This window comes from Anarhichas minor, unplaced genomic scaffold (assembly GCF_050575085.1).
Source record: "Anarhichas minor isolate MPS153535 unplaced genomic scaffold, ASM5057508v1 ptg000033l, whole genome shotgun sequence".
In the NCBI taxonomy this organism is placed as follows: Eukaryota; Metazoa; Chordata; class Actinopteri; order Perciformes; family Anarhichadidae; genus Anarhichas; species Anarhichas minor.
In genome coordinates this window covers 12743086-12761465 of record NW_027466479.1, presented here as the reverse complement: position 1 = coordinate 12761465, position 18380 = coordinate 12743086, and the positions used below count along the sequence as shown (strand labels likewise).

At 42.4% G+C, this 18380-nt stretch overlaps 1 protein-coding gene across 3 annotated transcripts in view; it reads right to left on the bottom strand.

Annotated features, from left to right (window-relative positions):
- ripor2 (RHO family interacting cell polarization regulator 2) overlaps positions 1-3984 on the bottom strand; it is a 50675-nt gene extending 46691 nt beyond the window's left edge. Inside the window, exon 1 of one of the 3 annotated variants that reach the window (XM_076106042.1) lies at positions 3556-3984. In XM_076106042.1, coding sequence (XP_075962157.1) covers positions 3556-3634 — 79 coding nt within the window. In that variant the 5' untranslated portion in view covers positions 3635-3984. The remainder of the gene's footprint in view (positions 1-3555) is intronic. The other 2 variants (XM_076106041.1, XM_076106043.1) reach the window with 2 other exon arrangements.
- Between the last annotated feature and the right edge of the window lie 14396 nt (positions 3985-18380).

The following is an 18380-nucleotide window of genomic DNA, read 5'->3' as shown; positions in this document are numbered from 1 at the left end:
TGTGACATGAAGAGTTATTTCCAATGTGGTTCTTGAGCGTAAATGTAATTCAGGGTGCTTCCCAGGAGCTTCTCACTTCCAGGAGCTTCTCACTTGTGACTGAGGGCCGCTTTGTCATGCTTTCTGACCCGACCTTAGACAGCAAACACCATTCCAACCATCGATCTCATACTTTATTATCACTGCCATTAAAGCCCTATACTGCTGCGGCTTTCCTTTCCTTCGGGACACACTACTCTTGTGTACTTTGCTTGCACTGTTTGGCACTCCGCTGCCAACCACATCAGTAGAGGAGCAAAGCAAAATCAGGCCCTTTGAATAACTCATAAGGAGGAAGAAGGAGTTAAAGAGACCATTGTGTTTATTTTGGTCTTAATAACGCTGCTGTGCACTTTTTCATTTTGTGTAGCCAGGTTTTTTTTTCTTCTTTCTGACAAATGTGTGCTGTGCATGTGTGTGGTAAAGTGTGATAAGAAGGGAAGAACGCAGAGTTGTGTTTGTGTTAACGTGTATGTAACACCACTTAATGGCTCTGCCTGTAGTTCCTGTAAGACCTGAATGGAGTCGTTCAGATCAGGTGGGAGTTGGTGCAGAGGGGATTTCATGCAAACGCTCCTAACTGTAGATAACTGCAAATGACCAGCGCCATTTGCAGCTTAAGATGTTCATATTGATATTGAAGTGTTATACAAAAGCATCACGCCAATTTAAATGAATGAGGATAGCGTTAGGCTATGTGAATACATTTTAAATTTGAGCATATAATTCAAATTGCAGAGTCAAACAGGATAATCTAAATATAATTATGAAGTCTAATTTATAAAGGGTTTTCAAACTCAAAATTGCTTCTAGGTAATGAAATATACAATCCATTACTGAGAAAATTAAGCTTGGAGAACAGCAGACTCACTGCACATGAATCCTGCTACAGGTCTGGACACTCGTAAATTGTTTTTGTACCCAAAAGAACATTCGAAGTACAAGAAAATTGGTGAATGTAGCAAGTTCTCCTAAATCCCTTGCACAGGCCACTTCAGACTGAATCTGTTCGTACGAGTGGCTCTAGCATGAGGACCAATGTTCCCACTGACCAAAGTTAACTGTCTTTCTGCTAACTCATAAGATCTGAACTGGACTCACTGTGTGTGTGTGTGTGTGTGTGTGTGTGTGTGTGTGTGTGTGTGTGTGTGTGTGTGTGAGGTGGAGAGGCAGGAAAAGGGAAGGAGGAAGTGCGCTTGTGACTGTATCAGCTCTGTTCTCTTACACTCTGCTGCCAGGCCGAAAATAATGCTCCATAATTCAGTTTGCAGCGCAGCAGCAAAATAACAACAAGCTAGAGTAGCGAGAGTAACCATGACATATACAACCTATTGTCTCTGGGAGGGCAGAGATGACAGCAAAGACATCTTATACAGTCCCTCTTTACTACAGTAACTCTGAGGTCTGTTACTCGCTTCATGGCCTCTTGTCTTCCATTTTATTTCATGCATTTTACAACAATTTCTCTGTTGCCCACTTCATCAAAAACTGTATCACATGACATAAGGTCAGTGGTTCTCAAACCTTTCAGCCACCTGTGCGGTTCTATAGGACACAACATTTTGCAATAATTAACAAATGACTTTGGTGGTCTTGACGTTTTGCACAGACGCTTTAATGATCCCTTAACTGTTCTTCTAGTGCCATCGTCGGGTCAACATTTCAATGTGTCCAATACTTTGGAGGTATAACTAAAAACCTGGAAAACTAATGGCATTCCTTTCAGCCCCAGTTGCACTTTATACCATGCTAACGCACTAAATAAAACAAGACTGTGAACATGGTTAACATGCTAAACCAACATGTTAGCATTGTCATCGTGAGCATATTAGCAAGCAGAGCTGTGTCTAAGTTGCATGTTGTGTGGATCCTTAACGGCTACACACTCTAAACAGTTAGAGAAAAGCCAAAAATAATGGTACATTTATGAATTTCCTGCCTGTATTTCCCGGTTCAGACCCCCAGGTTGGGAACAACATCACACAAGACTGTTGCTAAACCACACATCCCAGTCTTCAAGCGGAGTGCATTCAACACTGAATTCTATTTTTGTTGGTAAAAAAACCTCAAAGATTTGCAAACCCACTGCTAATGACAAAACTAATGATTTACAAGGGAAATAGGCCAGTGGTAACACATTTGCATTCAGCACAAATGAGAATGAAACTTGAATATTCAACACAGAATGCACAGCATGATTTCCATCACTAACCCAAGGAGCTAATTATAACAGAAAAATATAAATGATCCATATTCTGCAACCTTCAGCTGGGTCTTTGAATAAACACAGTGATGCCTGCCGGCCAGCCTCTGCGTGGTTCTGTGCGCTGTGATTGGATGGTTGGTTGCAGAGAGTCAGCTGGATGAGTACCTCCCGGCTGTGTTGTTCAAAGGGAACGTCACATTACCATCGGTGTATCTCAGTCAGAAGTGGGTCACTGGAAGCATTAACATACTTTACACACCAAAAGATGCAATAAGTGGGAATATCCTCACTGTCCACTCGTCATCAGTGAAGCTGCAGCAGAGCATTTCGAGCTTGTATAGAGCTTAAATATGTCTCCAAATCTATAAATATACTGGTGTTAATGTTAGTTCAGTTGCGTTGAGCATATTCGTGTGTTGAGAAATTGGCTTAAATTGAGTTTAATCGGCCATTTTGCAACCGGTGTGCGTGTTTCAGTGTGGGGGGAGCAGTTGATGCCCAATTGGTGAGGTACTCTTTTAAACACAAAAAGCCTTTTACTTCATGACACACCGAGTGACATAAGTGCTGAGTGCTGATAAATGAAGCATCATTATCCATAACGCTTTAGCCACAATCCTGGTCAGAGGTTATTTATATAATCGTTTCAAAAACATTGAACAGTCGTCTATTATTCAACCTGACAGCATTTTACCCTTTTCCATCTACCTCTGAATGATCATCATCCAGGTCCTGCAGTAACTCTACTGCTCATCACTCTCCCAGGATAATACTGAATGTAGGTTATGATTACAGCTGCTTCTGACATAAAAAAAAACCCCACTGTGGTGCATAATGCTTGCTTAAAAACATCTGCCTGTTATACAAGAACACCCACACTGCAGAGGGCATGACTGCTCTCGGCTTTCTAAAAAGGGTAAAAGTTGAAAAATCAATAAACAAACTCTGCACAGAGCTCCTTCAAAAACGGACAGCATGAAGCTCTCATAAGTTCAAGGATTCGTTACATTGGTTAAATTGACTAACAATTATGTAACTACTGGTTGGCATACTGAAGCTTTTCTTCTACTTAATAAATACATCTTTGGTGGTAACCTTTCAGCATCAGTGCATATCGGAGCCTACTCAACCATGCAGAAAACTACCCCACCTACACAGCTGAAGAGATCCCTCTGGGCCACACTTCAACAATCACCTTTGCCCCCTTCTTAACCCTGATAACAACCACAAGACACAAACCAACCAGTCTGACCTCACTGCGATCCTCGAGCTGCTTTCAGACTTTACGACTGACCCTTGGCAAGCCTTACCGTCCTGGAAGAAGACATCCTCCGCTTCATCGCGCATCACCTCATCCAGGTCATCCTCCGCAATGTCGGCCATAGCCATCACTATTCCGCTTCCTCTTCTTGTCGTCTCCCCCTCGTCTCTCTCGGCTGACTAATCGGAGCTTCAGAAGGAGTGACTGGGCTGTAAAATTGAATCAACGCCGGCTTGGCCCCTTCGCTTCGGGCGACAGTCCGATCACCAGCAGGCTCCTCGCTCAAGCAGCAGAGGACTGGGACTGAGCGCAGATTCAGCTCTCTGCACAAGGATGTGTGTGTGTGAGTGTTTAAGTGCCAGGTGAAGTGTGTGTGTGTGTGTGTGGGTGAGAGAGAGGACTCCTAGCGACCTTCACTAAGTTTCAGCAACAGGGCTGATTTCATAATATCCTGTGCAAAGCTGAAGTGAGAGTGTGCTGTTTGGAGAGCACTTGTATGAGTGAGTGTGCGCATGTGTGTGTGTGTGGGGAGGGGAGGGTCAGTGGTGTGTGTGCATGCGTGTGTCCATATGCACAGTATGCCGCTCTACAATGAGTCAGTTTGAGAGGCTGGTGATTAACAGGAATAATTAGATTCTGTATTTTGAGCCAGCAAGGACACACAAATAGGGTGTGAAAGTGTGTGTTTTCGTTTGTACGTGACATGGCGTGTGAGATGTGACTCTACATGTCATTCCTTCACAGCTCACTAGGAATCATGGGACCACACTGATTGCTCTCTCTATTTTTTCACTTGGCCCACATCGAGGGGGCCTCAGCAGAGCTGATAACGTCTGCTGTCTGCTGAAAGTCTCCATGGTGCCGCTCAGGATGTAGCGGATAAACACACACACACACACACACACACACACACCTGCTCTGAAGAAGACAGATTCAGACACTGTGGGAGGCTTTGTCTATACCTCTCTAATAATCACAGTTTTTACATTTGGGACTTTGGCATTGATGGTGACATTTGAGTCACAGAGCTACAGTAAGCATCTGTGTTTTCCAAACATAAATATGAGCCTACATTTTGAACAACTCCGCAGGTTGTTTGACACCACGTGCTGCTGTTTTCCAGAATCAAAGACTCCTCTATCCAGCTGCTGGAATGACAAATATTCTTCTCGCTGCACAATAGAGTTGCTTTTTAACAGGTATCCCAAGCTGCCAGTCTTCTGTTGAGTCAAACATCTCAATACGATATGCAAAGTGTTTTTATCATATTGATTTAGTGATGTATAGTAATTGTATTTTTGAATAGTTGTGATTGAAAGTTTTTTCTTTACCGGGAAAAAAGTTGACAAGAACAAATTAAGCCTTTTAGGAACCTGGAATTTTTTATTTATTTGTGATAAATCTTGTCAAATGACCTGCAAGGTTTTTTGCGATTGTCTTATTTATTCTTCAAAAAAAAAAAAAAACGTTTGCACAGTAATCATCAATGCAACAGTTTAAAAATGTAAAAACAATGAATACTTGCTATGTTTTTCCATGAGACTAGAAACAAGACAAGTGGTGCTTCGAGCAAAATGCTAATTCACAATGACGATGCTAACACACTGACGTTAAGCAGGTATAATGTTACTATTTCCACCGTCTTTGTTGAGTGTGTTACCATGCTAACATTTGCTAATATGCAAAATACAATTGAGGCTGATGGGAAAGTCATCAGTTTTACATTCATATCATAAACCAATGTATTGGACAGATCCCTATATTTGACCAGAGAAATGCATTTTCATGACAATCCATGCAAGACATATTTCAGTCTGGATCAAAGTGATGGGCCGACTAACATTGCCCTCACGCGAGCCACTCCACTATCATGGCTAAAATTGCTGTCATGACAATGCTGCATGTTTCTTAATGACCTCATTGTAGCTCAGACACTGAGACATGTTTGGTACTTCTCATTCACACAAAGAGTGCCACTTGTGAATAAAGTCCAAATTCTTGTCACGTGTAATGACAAACTTTCCAGCCAGTCAGCAGGGTGAAATAGTTTTCATCCAGCTTTTTAAGAGTGTTGCACCATCCCCAGAAGGCCCCTTACCAGTGCCTCTCAAGCGTTTCATGTTCCATCACAAATTAGTGGTAGCATGCAGTCTGAGCTCTTTTTGACTTTTAGTTTATTCTAAGATGAAAAAAGTAAAAGAAAAGCAGCCAGACACAGAATTTCTTCCTCTGTCTTACCGTGCCTCCATTTGTCTCCACTGTGCAGTTTCTCTGACTCACACCTCACTTTCACCAACCAATTCCCAACCAAAATAGAAACTAGGCCTTAAGTCAATTCATTATCACTTTTCCTTCAGACTTCCTCTCCCCTGCCACCGCCTCACTTTAAGGCCAAAGCTCGAGGGAACGAACCTGGAGACGAACTCATTTTCACTGAGGCTAGTCCAGACAATTCAGATACATCACATCCATCAGGAGGTGTGATGTGGGGCCTGGATACATAAGAAGAACTTGCTTTGTGCAAACTTGTTGGATTAACAGTGAAGTTTACAAACGTATAGGATGAGAGGTTTTCTAATTCTTCTGAGGTCAGGAGGAAGAGGAGGAGGAGGATGTGAGAAATAGACTTGGGTTAGGTGTGTTAAAGAGACACCGCCGTGTGCATGTTATTCTGTAGTTTTGCTTTCTTTTAATAAGCTTTTAAAGAGGAAGTACCGCCAACTGTTACTGCAGAGCTGACAACAGTGCTTTCAGTCACAAGTGAGAAGCTCCACTGCTAAAAGCTACTGATTCGGTCAGTGACAATAGTGATTCGGGTATAGTTATTTGAGTTTAAAGACGCTGAGGGGAAAATTGTACACCTCTAGCCTATAGTGGTGCAAGAACATCTGGGTATAACAGAAGGGGAATCATGCTAACTCATGCTAAAAATGAATTCATCCTTTAAGACAAGTAAAAAAATATATATCTTTGGGTTTGTAGATAATACCTTCAAATTGTAAAAGGATTTCTTCATTATTTTCTGACATTTAATCAATTAGATGAAAAATATTGCTGTGAATTGCACACACGCACACACACACACACACACACACACACACACACACACACACACACACACACACACACACAGCAAGTCTTTTGGACTGGGTGGGACACAGCAGTTTGAAAACACCCTGCTGACAGTATCGCAAGAAACAATGTTCACAGATTTGACTAATCCCCAAAAAAAAGAAGTGGCAAGAAAAGTATGATGCATCTTAAAATCAGTGAAGGGACAACTTAAAGAGTGTAGAAACTATTGAGGCAATCTACAAAATGAAGGAGCAACTTTCCCAACAGCAACAGGAAATTACAGAAAGCGGTGAAATAAATTGCATGACAAAACAATCTAGAGCCACAAGGATGCATGAACTACTTGTAAACGCTGAATTAAGATGTAAATGTTCTCCGACCAATATGGTGGTTCACACATGACAACAGGAATATTTTTGATTTAGTGCTCCGATGCTAGAAACATGATGCGGGAAATGGAGAATCACTGGTCATGCAGACAAGTAAACAGAAAACACACCGGCATACAGAACCATGCAAAACAAAGCCCACTGTCTTATGCAGATCCGTCCCACTCCCATCTGTTCACCGCTTTAATCATCACATGGCTGGTGACTGTATCATGATTTATGTGCCTTTCAGAGTTGCATGCAGTTATGAAAAGTTCCAAATCCGAGCGTTTACAGACATTTCAACAACTTTCTTCTTTTTCTCTCTATCAGCAGAAGCTTCTGACTCTGAGCTACTTTACAGGCAGCAGTGCCAGAAAACGGGGTCACGTTTGGGCTGAATTTGCCCTGCTGCATTTCAATGACTGGGTACATTGTTGTCACCAGCAGAGACAAAAAACCCTGCTTCGGGAAATGCAAACGCATGCTGCTGGGATGCAAACACACAACGCCACAGACACACACACACACACACGTCTGTATAATAATTCTTAACAATGGAAACAAAACACTGCAGATACAAACAGACAAGAACACACACGTAGTTGTTACTCCGGCATTGCAAAGAGTAGCACAATCAGACTCGCTTGGTACAATGGTGTTGTTTGAATGGGTCAAACAAAAGAGCTCTTTGGCATCTGAATCGAGCCAGATGATGAGTATCCCAGGAGGCTGAATAGGCAGCTTCAGCCTCCTACACACTCGCTCCTCCGGCCCTGATGCACCAGTGCGCCGCCTGTTACTATGGACTAAAATATCCGTTATTAGCATGGAAGCTGCAACTCATTAGTATCCAGGCTAATTATATGGTGCTAGCTAATTTGCAAGTATGCAGCCTCTTGCACAGGATGCCACAGTAGCCATAAAAACTAGAAAATAGAGAAAATAATTGGCTGTGTTGAACTCCCAACTTTTCTGAAAGACTCGTAGAACCACAACATCTTAACATAAAGCAAAGCACACAGAACATGCAATAAAGTTATCTTTTGGTAGAATTATAGAGAAAATGGCAACTTAGCTTAAATACTTTACAAAGAACAGTTTCACAACTCAGATGCTGTTTTTAATAATCCCTCCCTGATTTAACACTAAAAGCTAATATATATATAAGTCAGATCACCTAGTTTACTTGCTTGTGTTGAAACTGACTCATGCATGGAAATGATCAATGTTCACAGCAGGTTATTTATGCCCCCAGGGCTGTAGCTACCGTTGAGGTCACTGAGTTCAAACATTAGGGAGTTTTAGCAACATGGGGGTTATTTAAACACTTCAAATAAAACATGAAACCTGGTATCCATTTAATAGGCTGATTCTATTTTTTTCCCTTTAATTTGGCATGAATTAGGCTAACAGAAAATAGATAAATAAAGCCTTCAACCTTAATTTTATCACAACATTTTAATTTTTAGCAGTTTATATCAGTTAAGTGAGTAATTTATTTTTCAATTACAGACTTTATTTTCATGATCTTGCCATGATACAAGAATAACAAATGAAATCTATTTATGAAGCACATTTCAATACAGAACTGCAGAATATGAAAATATAAATAAACAACGAAATATGAAGAAACAATGAAACTACAAGTGTGAATGAAGAGTGGAAAACACCCGTCAACCAACAGGATATTGTTCCAACACAAAAAGCCAATTCATAAATCCTGTGGAAACTAGATTTCCGAGTACAGAGAACTTGAGTAAAAGCGTGTCGTAACAGCATGTCACCCCAGACTGCCCACAGATATCAGATACAAAGACAGGCGTGGTGGAGTTTAAGGTGGAGACAGATGGAGAAACTACTGGATAAAGTTCTTGACGTCAGCATGATATCCCAATCCATGACAGGTATGGGTCTAAGCGGTGATGGAAAAGAAGAGAGCACAGAAATATAATGTCCTATCTAGTTGGAGGATGGTGCAGTTCAACTCTACTTAACATTTCCCACAGGCTACTGTGAGTGAGAGTCACAGAGGATTGTGGGTGGAAGACGTAAGAAAAAAAGAGACCTCTTTGGACATCTTCTCTCCCCTCCTATCGCTCCCTTTGCCTCTTTTTCTCTCCCTCTGAGAAGGATGACAAAATGGGATGATTGTGAGGGGCGCCTGGTTACCCTGGATACAATAATGAGGGCATTGCGTGGTAAATCCAATTTGTCATGGCACTCTGACTCATTTGAGGTGCATGTGTGCGAGTTGTTTGCTTGCGACGCGCATGTGGCTTCATGTGTCTGCTGGAGGATGACCATAACGTTCAGAACTGCAGCCCATCTTGCACATACTCATGCATGTAGACACGCACACTTAAAAGGTAAAGGTAGACGCGTCGTTTCTACGTCTCTGCAAAGTGTTTCCACTGGAAGAAGCAACAACCACAAACTGGAGATCACAGATTGGATCATACATTACTACATTAAGTCATAGTACAAGACAGTCGGACACAAGCTGGTAAAACCATAAATTATCCAAATTTAAGACCCGACAATGACCAAAATGAATAAAACTAAGAACTGCTGCATGAAACATAGAGGTCATTAACCAGAAAATGAGTCTGAGCAAACAAAAGAGCGACAGAATGTATGAACTTGCAAATAAGTTGTGAATTTAAAACCGCTCTAGTTCAAACTTCACAGTTTCTTAGCAGCATCCACTCTAAAATGATTCACGCAAACACCAGCTGGACAAACCAGCAGCCTGTAATTGTTTGAATATACTGCCTGGTTTAGTGTGCCGTAGGAAGCGTGGTGAGATGAAAGAAAACCACGAGCCAAAGTTATGTTAGTAAAAAGCAGGAACAATTGGCAGATATACCTACTGTAAGCATATTGGTATCTTTTCATCTTTATATGGTTGTATGTCCTGATTCTGCGGTACATTATGTTAAAGGATAATCCCAGCAGACGCCTCCTTGCCAGTGTGAAGCCTACGACTCCTTTTGTGCTGTCACCAATTTCTATTTCTGTGCCCTCTCCCTGTCTCTCCCTGTCGCTATTGTATTTTGTCTTACTCTGTTCCACAATTGGATCCTTTTCTCTCTCGCTAATTTACTCTTTGCCTTTCTGTCTCCGTCCCAGAGTGCACAGAGTGCATCAGACAATGGCAGCAATACAGCCGCTGCGAGCCAGCTGTGCAGACTGGCACCACAGAGATGTCAGTGCCCGTGTTGTGGCCGGCTGCTGCAGGCTTCACCTCAAGGGAAAAGATAACAGGCAGCTGAGACACTCAACCAAATGAACCAGCAGACCACAGCCTTATATAGCTGTCCTTTTGTCTCCGACGCTTAATAACAAATTAACAGGGATGTACTCAAGACAACCTGGAGGATGATCTCATAAAAACAACCGCTGTAGCATCAAAGTGCTTTTTAATGTGTAGACCGGGTATTGATAGGATGGATTTGTTTAAGGAGGTATAATTAAATATACCCATCAATCCAATGCTGAAGCATGTTGGTTATCCTAGCCTTTCCAAAAACCAAAAACTTAACTGCAAAAAGCATAAGGAACAGATCTAACTACGCTTTCATCTGCTCTTAAGTAAACTGTAATCATTAGCATGTCAGGCTAACTGGCTCACTACAGTACAGTTGTAAAGTTTCTCTTTCAGGGCCAAGGAGCACAACTCACATTGTTAAAGGTTTAGTTAATAGAAGCCACGTGCAGGTACAGCACTTCCACAGCATGGAAGCCGGTCCTGGATGCTATACAGCTAACGTTAGTCACTCTGTCCTGCTTTTAATTAGGTTTGGGGAGGTTTACACTGTAGCAACCCTACCCATGGTTAAATATCAGGGACTAACTAGATCTAACTGTAATACAAAACCAATGCTGTTAGAGCTGTTTCTTGTGATTTGACTGTCAGAATGGATGCTGACTTTTTGCACAGCACATGCCCCTTTAGTCTTTATGCACAATGCCATGCATTTAGCATCAAGTTCATATTACAACCCCTTTTACAAAATTCTCATTTTAAGACAAGACGGCTGTAAACGTTTTTTTAAAGTCAGACGGAAACAGCGTTTTCAACCAACTCATTTCACACAGCAAAAATGATCTTTGTTGGCTACAAATGAGAAGCTATACTTCAATCTACCTCTGTTTGAAATCGAGGACGTATCGTTTAAAAATAACTCGTGAGGTATTAAAAACTGCATGTGCTGTGCATATAGCAACGGTAACTCAGAGTTTATGAAAGTCCACTCGTGCTGCAGCCATAAAATCACTTTGTTATGACATATTTCTGACAGGTAATATCTCGCCACAGCTCCAAGCTGTTAATTAAATATTGCATAATGCAGTCCTTTTTTCTTTTGACAGGGAGACATTTTCCGAGGGTCTAGGAGTTGCAGCAGGGTGGGGCAAGAACTTTGAAAACCACAGTTTCCTCTCCCACGCCACTCAGCACATCACTGAGTCCTCCTTCATACACTAGAGCCAACACCTGCCGCTACAAGGGGAAGTCAACTTTCAAAACTAGAAAACACAGGCAACTGATGCAATGCACCAGTATTACCCAACGATATGATCTTCACTGATATTGTTTGAGCTGCAAATAGTGTGGCATGACACTTACAATCAAACATCTGGATTCAAAAGATAGAGTGAGCAGGTGGGGTGCATTTAGAGATTATTTAAATTCTTCCATGTGAACAGGAAGGGAGGACATTACAACACAGCTTCTGAGAAATTAGGGTGGGGACGTGGAAGGAAGGTTGGGTAATAGTGTGTAAAATAACATTAAGTCCCTATTGCAGCTGTATTTCTCTGAGAGCACAACACAGTGCACATGTGCCACAGTAGCCATACAGGGTGTCACAGTTAGGAAGTGGGTGGAGGATGTATTCAGAGTCGGAGGATGACAGAACTGGTCGCTGAAAGTGTTGCACATGTAGCCTTCCTGCCCCGATGGTCAGAGGAAGAGGGGCAGTGGGAGCTGGAAACTGTAGTGACAGCTCATCATCACGCATCTAAAAAAAAAACAACTAAAGATACTCTGTGTGTGTGTGTGTGTGTGTGTGTGTGTGTGTGTGTGTGTGTGTGTGTGTGTGTGTGTGTGTGGTGTGTTTTCCTGGTGTCTGGAGTCACTCCAGAATGACGACATCTGTCATGACTACACATCTGTCCTTCTCCCTGGAGTATGAGCATGTAGATACACCAAAAGTACATGACCTACATACTGTACATATACATTTTGGTCAAATAGCAATTTCTTCCGAAGTCTGGATTTTTTTTAAATTGATCAAACATTATCTAAAGCAGCTATTCCAGATATTCCATGCAAATCCTTATAATGATGCATCCCGCTTAGATAGAAACAAAGAAATATATGTGTTATATGGTGATGATGGCGAGGTTTGTCACTAAGGCTGGGTATCATTTAACATTTTAAACAATCGAAATATAAAATATATCAAAATTAAAATATATCTCACATTGATGAATATAAGCATGTTTTTGCAAGTGGTAAAAGACACGTTTTTTTGCTTTAACTTATTAAGAATAAATAGAATAATGACACCATTGCCGTTTAGATTGGCTCCCTATAAGCTCTGGATCGTACATACCCTCCCTGCCTGGTAACATCTTTCAAACTCCACACCCCCCGTTTGTAAAGCAGGCTTTCATTTGGAAATGTGTGGTCTCCAAGAAATAGATTTCAGTTGAGCAACAGAACGAGACTCTCCCACAGCATTGGAGAGTTGAGTCAAGTCCGTCTTTCCGGTTCACCAGCATGTGAATGTTTCTTCTCATCGGTGAAGCCAGCATGGGTTTAACTAAGGCCAGCATCTTGCACACAGAAAAAACACACACACACACACACACACACACACACACACACACACACACACACACACACACACACACACACACACACACACACACACACACACACACACACACACACACACACACACACACACACACACACACACACACACACACACACACTTGTCTGGCATCCTTCTGAAGGGAATGGACACTCAATAAAGCCACATCCTGGCCACCATGAAAACCCAGGAGTTCTACTGAGAAGCACAAAGAAGAAACTGTCAACCCGGTCCAAACCCAATGACACGGGAACCATGAGCTCATGAGCTGGTGTTGCCATATACTCAGACGATGCCAATTCTTCCAGCCTTGTCCTTGAGACGCTGACACTTTTGATCAGTCAGCCTTATGTTATTCACCAAACACGTTGTATTTGTGTCTCTATGAATTGAGTGAAAAGATGAGCTGGTGGGAGGCGTTTTTTGGACGTCTATGCAGTGTGTTTGGATAGCAACATGTCTGAGGACCTGACAAAAGTGATGATCTGGCAAAAACACAATAAGTCCTGAGACAAGAACGTGGACACACATTGAAGAGGAGACGGAGCCAACAGACACCGAGAAAAGAAAGAGGACATTGGATCAAGTTCTTTGTGTAATAGACATCTTGCAATATGGAACTAATTCAGATCAACTTCATGTATTTTTTATTTATAGCAGTTCAAGTATATTGTCCTGCTGCAGTGGGATATTAAAAAAGCCCCTCCAAGAAAAATAAAACAACCTCATCTGTTCATTGCATTCATCACAGCATATTGTTCAGCATATTTCCTTGTATTGACTGTGTTGTGCTTTTCAGAAGCACTTTCAAAGTGTTTTCTACCAAACATTGGATCTTGTGAGTCATCACGAACGAGGCTGATGGAACACAACAGCTAGAAGACGAGGTCAACCTGAACTTTTACCACTGGATTCCAACAAAAACAACAACGATTTAATTTGCTCTTACCATTATACAGAGAGTTCAGAGGTCAGGCTTGGCTACAGTGCAGCCCTTTGAAGGCAGTGTCTCGCTCTCTGGTGCTTCAGCAGTGTGGGTGTCGTGTGGCTGCTAGAACACTTCTGAACTCTCTCGGAATTTACATGCCAATATGCACATAACAAAACCTCAGCAGGCAGCTGAGAAAGAGCTCTGATTAACACAGTCCAACACCAAATAGACACAACAAGTTAGCAACTAGCTGGTGAACATAGTGGAGCATTCAAAAATGAGACCAAGATGCATCAGTTCTTCCCAAATATGACTCCAAATAAACCATAATGTCGCTCCATGTCAGCTGGATGTGTTCTTAAGTGTTTTTTAACATGCTGGCCATATCAACTTATTTAGCATAGACAACAGGAGTTCATTCTACATGTATGAATTTATAATCATCATGATCAGTGAAATTAGGAGCATATATGTTACATGAGCTACAGCTGAAATAAACATGTACATGAACAACACCTGCCCTTCTTTTGGGAAGTGCCGGCAGTGTTTTATTTTGTTCTCTCTTCCCTCCGTCTCTCACTCTCCCCTTGTCTCTTTTTCCATTAGTCTTTTTCTCTCTGCTCGCAAGCAGCCCACGTAGCAGCCCTGCTTGTTGACTTTATTGTGTGAAATTACAGAGAAAGGACCAACACATTTCCACTCGCCCTGAAAGCTTCTGAATTGAATTATTTGCAGGGTGAGGAGGGGGACGGAGGAACATGCAGATAAGAAAGAAGACGGAGAAAGGGTGTGTGTGAGAGCAATAAAGGAAATAAGAAAAAAAAAAAAAAGAGGGGAAGAAAGTGAGCAGCCAGTGAGACCGAGAGAATCATTTCCAGCTACAGCTGACAACTGGAAAATGAGCCGAAGCAATATGTAATCTTCTCTGATGTAGTTCTACCTCCGAACGCCGCCTCCTGCATCAGTGGCAGCTACAGTAGTGAGGAGGCGCGTTGCTATGGAGTGGGAAGATTTTCAGAGAGTGAGCACCATTACAAATCTGTTTGTGGAGAGAAGAGAAGAGGGGAGGCAGGGGGATAATGAGAATCAGAAGGGAGGGGGGGGGGGGGGGGGGGGGGGGAGGTCGCAGGCCACGGGGCCGATAAGTGAGAAGAGAGGCTGAAAGAGATGAGAAAGGAGGCAATAAAGCAAATGCATCGAGGGCAGAGGTGAGGGACAGAGACAATGTGCAGGCAGGTCATAGAAACACTAATACAATCTGGTTAAGTGTTTAGCTTTGACCACCTCCATTATGGCCTCAGCTCCATTTAAAGTAAAAAGTGGCGGCATGACAGATAATTAATGACAATTGTTACTGCGGTTTTGTGAGTATCGCTAGAAGAAAACAAGTATTTCTCTCTTCCAGCCCCTAAATTATTCATAAAATCAGTCGGATGATCCTTTGAGTGGCACTTTGCCCTCAGCGTGGTGCCAGAAACAGGAAGAATAAATTGCAATCTTCAGAGGAGGAAGAGAGCATTTTTCATTACATGACACACACTACGGCATTGTTGAGTGGAGAGCAAGTGCAATCTTTTGTGTTGATTCACTTCCCTCTGAGCTGAGTAGAGGAAGATACAGTATTGTGTGTGTGTGTGTGTGTGTGTGTGTGTGTGTGTGTGTGTGTGTGTGTGTGTGTGTGTGTTGAGCTGTAATGAAGACAATGTTCAGCATTCATGTATTATTATCAAACTGTGAAGGCCCTCTACTGGTGGCTACTGAAAACACAGACTTCAGTCAGCATTATAACAGATGCAACAATGGTGACGTCTTCTTAATTGTTAAGAGATAAGTTAAGAACTTTATAAATAAATAATTTAAAAAAAATATGTACATGCTACACGTTCCATGTATTTTGCAAGTGGTAAACAAATATCATGGGTTCAACTTCCATACATGCCTTTAAAATGCTACAAATTTCTGTTTCGCAAAGTTAGGAAGACTCGTGTGCGTTACAAGTCGACTGTAAACCAAATGGTACATAAGTTAAAAGAGGCAGCTTGCACCAAAACAAATGTAGAAACATATGATGAATGGACATAAAAACCAACTACCATACAATCCGACGTACCCACTACGTCAGCACATAAGCAGTCTTACCAGACAATGACAACAGCCTAACTGACTTAGAGACAGTGACAATATGAAAACATGTACAAACTCATTTACAGTTCAGAACAGTGGACAAAGCCACTCAAAGACTACTGAGGAAATAATCAATAATGTTCAGCCTCAGTGCTTCTTCCTCTTTGAAGTGTTGGCTTCAAACAGCTGACAGTCAGATTAAAAAGGCCAGAGGGAACATGTTTACTACCAGACAACCTAAAAGATAATCAATGAGATTATCACACAACATTGTGCTGATGTAAAATGACGCTGCATCTTCAAGTCTTCCTACATTTGGAATAGTGTCCCAGGACATCGTTGTGGGATGTTTGAGGTTGAGGTGGCCTAGTGTTTGGTAGCTTTTGTAATGCCTTGAGTCTTATATAACGGAAACTATACGCACGCAGATGTAACGGCAGGACATTGGCTCGGGGAAAGCCTGAGGGTAAGAGGTGGTTTTATTTTTAAGTACAGTCCGCTGGCGTTCATCAGAGCCCACCTGAGTCTAGTTCACTGCCTCCATCTAACAACATTGATCAAATGATCAAATGACAAAAAACAAAATACAGGACATGCTCTCTTCAAAGCATCAGCATTGCAAGTCTGTCCCCCCCCCACACTGCCACCAGGCTGAAACAACACAATGTCATACAGATATCAAGTCAATCACACTCAACCATGCATACAAACAAACAGAGCGTTCATACTCTGTGAAGAAAGACATTTTATTGATCCCCGGGAGAAAATTGAATACTTTTTTGGATGTCCTCTCTCACTGTCCTCATCTCCGCTTCGAAAGCACTCTCAGAAAACAGTGGCGACAGGATGTGGGATGAGGACAAAACTGCACTTCGCTCAAGTCGTAAGGACTAAATCTTTCCAGCTCAGCAACATTCAGACAACAGCAGCCAGAGTGCACTCAAGTCCATCAATCGATCCACGTTCTCCGCATTTAACGATACACATGTTTTCACTGTGCGTTTGTGCATTCATCTTTTTCTTTTTTTGGGGACAATAGTGTGCAAGCCAACAGCAGACCTAAATATTACCCCACTGGACCCATTTGGCACGGCCACAAGTGCTGTAATCAATCTGATGCTACACAACCAACACAGATGCTGTTTCAATTAAACATTCACAGATCAACACTGATCAAATAGACCACAGTATCAGCTGAAGACCATTTCTGTGTGCTGATGGGATATTATTAAAACGTTTCATGTTAACATATAAGAATATGTCTTCAATCATCCAGAAGTGCTTCAATAAAACTAGACACTTTCATCTTATTTGACCCTGCCTGCCACTGACCAGGTGTGATGAGTGGTTTGCAAAATCGACTCGAATGGGTCCAAATTATATGATTAATGCTGAAGCTATTAGAGGGAGTTTATGTCATGAACCTACCTATATAGCCTGGTGTATAGTTTCATTATGAAACAGACATTACCCACCCAATATCACTCTTATCCGTCACCCACTGTGGGGGGTGTACTGTATATGGCGCCTGCTTGTTGGAAAAAGAGAGAGTAGCACTCACTGAGTCACATTACTAATTTAAAACACTAAACCTGGAGGATTGTGCAGTATATTATTTACATGCTTAAAATCGAGTAGCATCAGGAACAGAAGATAACTGTCTATTATCCACAGCATGCAGCTCATAAAGGACAGTAGAGCAACACACAGTAGGAGTCGCTATCAACACTTCACTCGTCAAGACAGAGATGAATTCACTGGAAGCTTCTCAGGTTCACAGCAGCACTTAAAACAATTAAGGTATAGACCCAGAGGACATTGTGAAAGAAACACAACACATGAGGACAGAGAAAAGCCAAACTGGTACAAATCAGAACCACAATCCTTTCACGATTCACAGACACTTACGGTTGAACTCCCTGCGGCAGACATGGGGCCTCCAGGGTCGGTTCCGTATCCAGTTCAGACGCCGACGCAGCTCCATGGTGCCAAGATGGTGCCAGTGTGTGACGGCCACTCACCCATCAAAGAGCAGCACCCCGGTGCTTCTGCCCCATCCCCAGGACAGACTCTCCCTCCAGAGCATCAGTGGTGCCAAGTATCCCCCCCCCCCCCCCGTAAGCAGCCTGGATCTTTTAAAGCTAATAATTGACTTTATCTTTTAGCCCGTCCTGCGCTCTCTGAGCGAGAGCTGTTATTGTAGCCGTTGGTGCTCGGCTGCATTTCCCCTCCACTGCTTTATCTTTAATGCATGAGTCAGTGGAACCCAACTCCCTGCACTCCTGGAGAGGGACAGAGGCAGAACTCTCCCCAGGAACGGGCACCTATTGACAGGCAGCATCTGAAGCAAAGAGCGCACATACTGCTGAAATGTGATGCCTCCGCACCGAGCCCTCGGGGAGGCAAGGTGGATGGCTGGACAGGAGGTGTGGCTTGGCCAGCCACCTGAGGAGGCTGAAAGGAAGACGGTCAGCCAGAGACACCAAGACAG